General features: G+C 53.1%; 1 protein-coding gene across 1 annotated transcript; it reads right to left on the reverse strand.

Annotated features, from left to right (window-relative positions):
* Window positions 1-788: 788 nt before the first annotated feature.
* LOC112061926 (CREB-regulated transcription coactivator 3-like) lies at window positions 789-7,284 on the reverse strand. Its single transcript, XM_024115011.2, has 5 exons — window positions 6,968-7,284; window positions 6,800-6,880; window positions 5,278-5,380; window positions 4,617-4,824; window positions 789-819 (listed from the first exon to the last, which is right to left on the reverse strand). The coding sequence occupies exons 1-5, from the start codon at window positions 7,136-7,138 to the stop codon at window positions 789-791; spliced, it is 594 nt and encodes a 197-aa protein (XP_023970779.1). The 5' UTR covers window positions 7,139-7,284.
* Window positions 7,285-7,494: the final 210 nt, after the last annotated feature.

The raw sequence follows: 7,494 nt of genomic DNA on the forward strand, positions 1-7,494 counted from the left end.
CACGGACAGACACTCAAAACAAACCTGTCTGGCCACAAGTGCTCACATGCTGTGGGCAGGACAAGGGGACTGTTTGGGTGTCCCGATGGCCGGTGGCCTCCTGAGCCCATCTTCTCGGAAAACCAGAGCTCAACTCTGTTTCCTAGCTCTCATCCCTCAGACGTTCCGTACCTGCCCCCAAGCCCCACGCCCACATCAGAACTTCACACATCTATGCTGACCCGCTGTGCCCGCCTGGAACCTTTGGGGCCGGGGGTGGGAAGAGACCACTGGTGTATTGGGATTAGATGTACCAGGAGCAGACACAGAGTCTTCACCAGCATTGGCACTAATCCCTGCTGCGATGGCCCAATGAGACGGTTGCTCTTCTTACCCCCATTTCACAGGTGAGGAAACTGAGGCTGAGAGTAGTTAAGTGACTTGATCCCTGTCACACGATAAGGAAGTGGCAGATCTTGGGTTCTAGCCCAGGAGTGTCTGCCCTCCTGAACAACTTCACAAGACACCCTTCTGGAGCTATGCCCGGGCCTTTGACTGGTCTCCCCAGTGTTTCCAGCCTCATATTTCTAGGCCCAAACATGGATCCTTTGTGAGGATCTCGTCAGCATCCCCTCACACTCGATGGGAATGTCTGCAGTCCGGATGTAGCTTCCTTTCCCAGTTGAGCAGCTGTTACCTGGGATAGCATCACGCAGACTAGGCTTGGCCTCATGTGGAGCCCCCAGAGCAGAGCCCTGCAGGCCAGGGGCTCAGCAGAGCAGGAGCCCCGAGACAGGAGGGACCTTGGCCTATGGGAGGAACAGGTACAGCAGGTGCATCCTGGGTGAGGAGAGGGAGGAAGGAGGAGCGGGGAGCCAGAGCCTAAGTCATGCAAAACTGTGGGGTTCATGGGGAAACACTGGGCTGTTTGGGTGAGATGAGGAGGTACTGGAGCATTTTAACAGGGGAACAATATGCTCTGACTTATGCCTTAGATGGTTGGTGGTAGAGAACGGAAACAGGGCTAAGCGTGGTGGGGCTCCCTGAGGTCCAGGAAAGACGGACACCCACCCCTTTCTCCCAGACATGCAATGAAAATGTTCTGAGCGCACGGCCTGTGTCCCAGGACATCCCTCTCTCATGCAAGCCAGCTCACCACCTCTCGGGTTGGCTAATGAGCAAGTCCCTCAGGAGCCAAGCCATGGATGGGTGATTTTGTTAGGGAACCATTGAGTGAAACCACCCGCCCTGGCCAGGCACAATAAACCGCTTGCATGAGTTGTCCCATAACAGGAGGTCCCGATAAGAAACATGGTGCTGCCACCGAAAACTAACCAGGAGAATTCGGGAGGGGCCAAAAGAGGGAGGAGACACCAGCCCATAATATGTCCCACCAACCTCCCAGAAACACTCACACTGGAATCCACCTTGGCTGAGCAATGCACACGCCACCAGGAAGGACCCTAAGTCAGACCGTGGGCCAAGCAAGATGACTGGCCAGAGACAACCTGAAAACTAACCCCATCACCCTAAAACCCGAGACTGCGAGCCACGTGACAGAGCAGCTCTCCTGGGTTCCCTTAGCCTGCTGTTCTCCACCCGGGGCCCCTTCCCAATAAAGTCTCTTGCTTCGTCTTCAGCACGTGTGTCTCCTTGGACGATTCATTTCCAAGTGTTAGACAAGAGCCCACTCTTGGGCCCTGAAATGGGTCCCCTTCCTGAAACAATTTCAGTTGCTGTAAATTAAAGATATTCATTTACTGCATTCCTTGTGACTTAGGTTCTATGGCTCCAGAATGCTCCAGGGAAGAATCAGACGTATGAGGGTATTTACAAAAAATAATTCCTAAAGGTTCTTCTGGTTTCTGATGGAGGATTGAATACCTTCAACTAACTTGGCTCCCTCCTGAAGAATTTTTTTTAATCATAAACCTGTGGGATTGGGGTGAATAGGAGAGAAGATAGTAGCAGTTACACTTGGGGAGATGGAAAGCAGAAATAAGAGGGGACTGGGACTTCCCTGGTGGCCCAGCTGTTAAGAATCCGCCTGCCAATGCAGGGGACAGGGTTCGAGCCCTGGTCGGGGAAGACCCCACATGCCACGGAGCAACTAAGCCCTTGTGCCACAACTACTGTCTGAAAGGCCAGATCAGATTTGGGGGTCTCTGACACAGGAAAGGCAGCCAGGATCTGGCTTCTTTTGGCATACTGGGGTGCTGTGTACGATGAAAGGCCCTTTTACTTCAACAAAAAGACACTGCCGGGCTTCCCTGGTGGCGCAGTGGTTGAGAGTCCGCCTGCCGATGCGGGGGACGCGGGTTCGTGCCCCGGTCCGGGAGGATCCCACGCGCCGCGGAGCGGCTGGGCCGGTGAGCCATGGCCGCTGAGCCTGCGCGTCCGGAGCCTGTGCTCCGCAACGGGAGAGGCCACAACAGTGAGAGGCCCGCGTACTGCAAAAAAAAAAAAAAAAAGTCACTGCCCTCTGAGATCGGGAAGTTGAACTGGGAGTATGGCTTCAAAGGGGAGGCCAGCTGGCTCTCCCTGAGCCAGAGGGGACTCAGGCAAGGAGGACTCTGGTTTGACTTCCTAATTCAGTAGCGGGGGTTCAGGGTGAATGTGAAGCGGGAAGACTTGGGCTCCACAGTGAAGGTGGGGCAGTGCACGATCGAGGTTACTGGAAAGACTGGAGGGAAGGGACCCCCCTGAAGACAGAAGGAAATGGGACAAGGTCTGGAGAGGTTAACAGCCCGGGACCCTGTGACAGACCCCTCTGGCCACCAGGCACACGTGTCCGATTCAGACCCACAAGGTGCAGCCTTGCTTCTTTGGGTGGGAGCAGTCTGGACCCTTCAGCAACACCCCTGGTGTCTCCTGGAAGGACACCGGCTGTCTGGGCAAAGGCTCCGGCATCTTCATCCATCCTTCAGTGTGTCTGTCCTCTCTGTGCTGTCTACCCATGCCCGCATGCGGCCCCATTGCCCACCCTCCTCCCCAGACGGCTTCCAAACCCACCCAGCAGGTTTCTGGTCAGGGGCTGGCCTGGACTAAGTCCGAGGGGGCAGGTGGTGGTGGAAATACAGTAATACCGCTTTGTGCTAAGGTACTGATGACTAATGATGGTTTCATAAATTAGGCCTTCATTTTACTCTAGACTATTTCTTCAACCTCAGAGAATGAATCTCTTCCTAATGCAATCGAGAACAAAACCTGGGTCTGAGAAGGAAGATCTTTGGAGGTGTCCAGGACCCCTGAGGTCCCGGCAGGTGGGAGGCCTCAGTTTGCTGAGCCATTCTGGATGCACTCAGAAGACAGTTTCCACCTACCTGCATACTCTGGAGGAGAACAGGGCGTGCAGTCTAACCGTGGATTTGGTCACCTAGTGTTAAAAGCATATTAAAGTGCGTGCTTACCTTAACCACAGGCACAAGTGTTAGAAAAGCGGAAGCTCTGAGAAGATTTGGTAAGGAATAGGAACAGTGAGAGACTAGCCTGCCTCACAGCAAAGCAGATTCATTCATTCGTGCATTCATTCACTCATCCACGTGTGCATTCGACGCATGTTTCTGCAGCACCTGCCCAGCGCCAGGCACTTGTTAGGTGCTAGGGGTTCGAGGGGACTAAGGCACAGTCCCTGACCTCAAGGAGCTTACGGTCTAGTGGGGTTACATGAACCACCCGCGTTCCACAGAGAAACAGCTTCCCTTTGCTGCTGTGCAGCTGCTGGGTGGGCCCGATCCAGACCTCCAGCCACTCCCTCCGGCTGGTCTGTAGAGAGGGAGGCCTGCATGGTCCGGAACTTGTCTGGAGGACTTCGTGTGTCTCTGAGATACCTGCAGCCCCCTTTCTCTCTTCCCCAGCCTCCAAGAAGAAGCACCGTTCTCTTCAGGCTCATCTATTACCAGGGGATTTTTTTTTTTCTTCAGTGACTGAATAAAATAGACTTCCTTTTCCTCTTGCCCATAGGAAAAGGGGTTCTGAAGCAGCAGAAAAGAGATTACAAACTGGGGTGGGTGGGGAACAAATTAGAATTCAGTTTGCTTAACTCAAGTCTGTCCTTGGACTTGTGGTAAAAAGCCTTCTTCGTGTTAGAATGGAGGCCTCTGAGAGAGCCCTGGCCCTCCGCTCTGCCCTGGAACATGCTGCAGCCGCTGAGGCACGATAGCCGGATCAGAGCAGGCATCGTGGGGCTGTGGTACCGTTGCTGGATGCTGAGCCAACTTCCAAAGGCCTGTGGCCCCCAACCGTCCCCCACCCCGGGTCCTTTCTTCGGCGTTGACTGAGATCAGCGGTTCTGAGCCCTACACGAGGCTACTGAGGCCTCTCGCTATATTTTTACACATTGACCCATCAGATGGCCAGTGAAAGATGTAACGGTTGCAGCAACGACCAACTCATCGGAAGCCCCAGAGCAGCCGGCCCGCAGCAACAGGACCTGTGCCGCAGGCCTGAGGGGCGGCGCCCAGCTCTGTGGTCTAGAAGGAGCCACGGCGTCTGAGACGGGACCTCGTCTGAGAGCTGGGAGCCGAGGAGTTGGTTCCTCCCATGTCAGAAGCCCGAGATAAGTAAAGCGCAGGCGTGTAGCTGGTTCCGTTTCAGCTGTTTCAGAAACAAGTCCTCCTGTCCCGTTCCCCTCTGACCACGGTAGGTCAGCTCGAAGCGTCTCTTCAGTAGAGGGGTCGAGCAGGCCCAGGCCGGAACCACTCAGCATGTTAAGTCCGTCCAGGCTCGGGGGTTCGATCTGGAGCTCTTCTTCCCGTGGAAACGGAGTGTCCACGTTTAGGCCGACCTCCGGCATGCCTGCCAGAGCACTGCCGAGGTCTTTGAACAGGCTGGTGCTCGAGTCTCCTGGAAAGACCAGCGGGAGGGGAAAGCAGTGCCGATGAGGAGGCGTGAGGGCCCAGGTCACTAAGAGGACACAACTGATGACACCCCCCAAAACGCCGTTCCTGTCATCTGCCCAACGAGGACAGTCAGCCCCAGTGTCCCAACCCCTCCTGGGCCTACGGTTTTGCTCTGGAATCTATGTTCTTTTCAGTCAGTCCCACAACTCCCAGTTTTGCAGGTTTTCTCCCTTGGAACAGTTGTCAATCACGGGAAATTAAGTGGTTCGGAAAAGGCTGGGGTCACCAGGCCCCTTCCCCGCTGCCTCACGGTCTCCCGGGCTGGACACCTGCATCTCAGAAAGGTAAAGTTGAGCCGCAGGACTTTCATTTTCTGCTTTATATCACGTTATGTTGCCTAAACTATCTTACAGTGGTATCTGTAGAAACACAGTGAAATAAAAGAAGCAGCACTCACCTGTCAGGATGGTGTTTGGGAAATGCCCGCAGCTGGAATACAGGTTTGGTCTCAAATGAAAGGAGTCCTGTGGTTCTCGGGGACCTTGTTGCTCCAGGGGCACCTGGAAGCATCAAAGGTCACGTTGTAAGGGACGGTGTGCTCCCGGAGCAAAACCAGACGTGAACGCTCTCTTACAGTCCCTTCCCTCTAGTATCCCAGAGTGCCCGGCCGCTGCGACAGCCTACACAGAACATTCTGCTCAGGCAGGGGGATGCTGCGGTAGGGGAGGGGCCCCTGAGGGCCACACTTGTCCCCGCTTGCACGCTGCCTGGCCATCTATGCCATCCCAGGAGACACCGCTGGCCATGGTTTCTGCGGGCCCTCTGGTCTCAGCCACCTCCCCTCCTCAGCACACAGAGGCCTCTGGAAACTGCCACCTGTGGAGCCCTTCAAAGGCCCTGTCTGTAACCGAGGAAGTGATGGGCTCTTTCCCTCTTTGGTTTCTAGAAAAACGAGAAAGCAGAACCTTCTCCTTCTCTCGCTCAGAGGGAGGAACCACAGGCTAGCCCCTCTCTGCGAGAAAGCCTCTATGAGGATGGGTTAGAACTGGGGCCTACTTTATTTACTTATTTTTTTGTTTGTTTTTGTTAATGAAAATTTATTAACTATATCACCTCTGAGTACCAGAGAAACATCAATATGTACAGATCACCATGAAGTTCCCAGTTTCTGGGGCCTACTTTAGGTGCCGTTCCTGAAATTAATTTTTAAACCATTTAAAAAAATCTTTCAAAAGTAGGAATTTCCATCATTTTTTCAGAAACACACTGACTCACCTAGACTCAAATGGCTTCTTTAGAAATTGGGGAGGCAAGGACTATTGATTCTTACCACGAGGCTTCCCCGTGGCCTCTTCAGGAACCATCTGTCTTTATTTATTTTACTGTTATTATTATTATTATTAAGTTCTGCAAAGTGCTTTTCCTTCTCTCCATAATATATCCTGGAGCCCAAACCATAATTATTGAATACTATAAAATCTAGGGATATTAAAAAATGGTCTGTGTTAGGGAGAAACTAAAAAGCAAAAGAAAAAGCCTGAATGAAAGTACCTTCGGGATTGACCCCTGCCCCAGCCAGGACGAGCTCCCAGGAGGCCACACACTGTGCAGGGTACAGCAACTCAGGCCGAAGCAAAGCCCCTCCCTGGGCCTGAGTGTCCTCAACACGACAGATAGATCTGTGAATTGCTACGGTTCCTTCTAGCATCAATGACTCTACAATTCTATGGCTAGAGTGTCATCACGAGTCTTCTACCACTTGTTCAAACAGGTCCTCTGCTGAGGCCTGACAGTTAAATAAGGCAGCCAGCACCAGCCTCTAGGGCTTGGGGCGGTGCCAGGCTCTCCTAGCCGCTGAGCACACCTGAGGTCAGAGAAGTGCAGTACCGAGTCTGTTTGGTGTGGGTTCCATGCACGGAAGAGGCCTGACTGTGGCAGTTCCTGCTCCAAGGAAGAGTCAGGCCCCGGCGACCACTCACCTGCCGAGTAAAGGCTGGGCCTGGCCTCATGGACTGCTGGTCAAAGCTCACATCTGGGAGGAAGTTGGTCAAAGATGAGCCCTTCAGGAAAGAAGGAGGGGACCATTTAGCTTGGAACTCGGGGCGACCTAAGCATTCCCTCTTCCTGGTGTTCCCGGTGGGATTCACCTGGGCTGGGAGGAGCTGGAAGTCTGACTGGGGCAGAGATGGGGCTTCCTGGGGCTGCTGCAGCAGAGGCTGGGGGAGGTCCTGGGGCGTGGGGTAAGGGGGCGGGGGTGACACTTGGGCTTGAGCTTCTGTGGGCAGGAAGGAGAGCGGGCTTCGATCTGAGGACACCATCTGAAAAACAAAGCCACCAACTACTTAGCTTCTGAGTTTCTAGTAGTAAGTCCTTTATGATTAGGAAATGTCAAAGTGAGGAAAAACCCTGAGATTTTCCTCACCCTGATAGTCTATACTATGCTCTGAGAAGCCCAGTTCTGTATCCTTCAAAGTATATCTCAAATCTCACTTCCCCACAAAACATTTTCCATTCAACGACAATTTCTATTGTCTTAAAAAACAAACAAAACAAAACCCAGCCAATTTAACCAGTTTCATCTCAGTTTTCTCAGTGAAAATCATGTTTGTTTTTTCACAGCCAAAACTTCTGGTTAAAAATGGAAGACTGGGCTTCCCTGGTGGCGCAGTGGTTG

The sequence above is a fragment of the Physeter macrocephalus genome, chromosome 2 (assembly GCF_002837175.3).
Source record: "Physeter macrocephalus isolate SW-GA chromosome 2, ASM283717v5, whole genome shotgun sequence".
NCBI lineage: Eukaryota > Metazoa > Chordata > Mammalia > Artiodactyla > Physeteridae > Physeter > Physeter macrocephalus.

Excerpts from the sequence above, each read along its gene's own strand:
- LOC112061926 (XM_024115011.2), bottom strand. The coding sequence starts at position 7,138 with ATGGTGTCCTCAGATCGAAGCCCGCTCTCCTTCCTGCCCACAGAAGCT. Across the intron at positions 4,825-5,277 it reads CCCAAACACCATCCTGACAG|GAGACTCGAGCACCAGCCTG; the intron begins GTGAGTGCTGCT and ends TGGTCTTTCCAG. Across the intron at positions 820-4,616 it reads CTTCGAGCTGACCTACCGTG|GATGCACCTGCTGTACCTGT; the intron begins GTCAGAGGGGAA and ends CTCCTCACCCAG.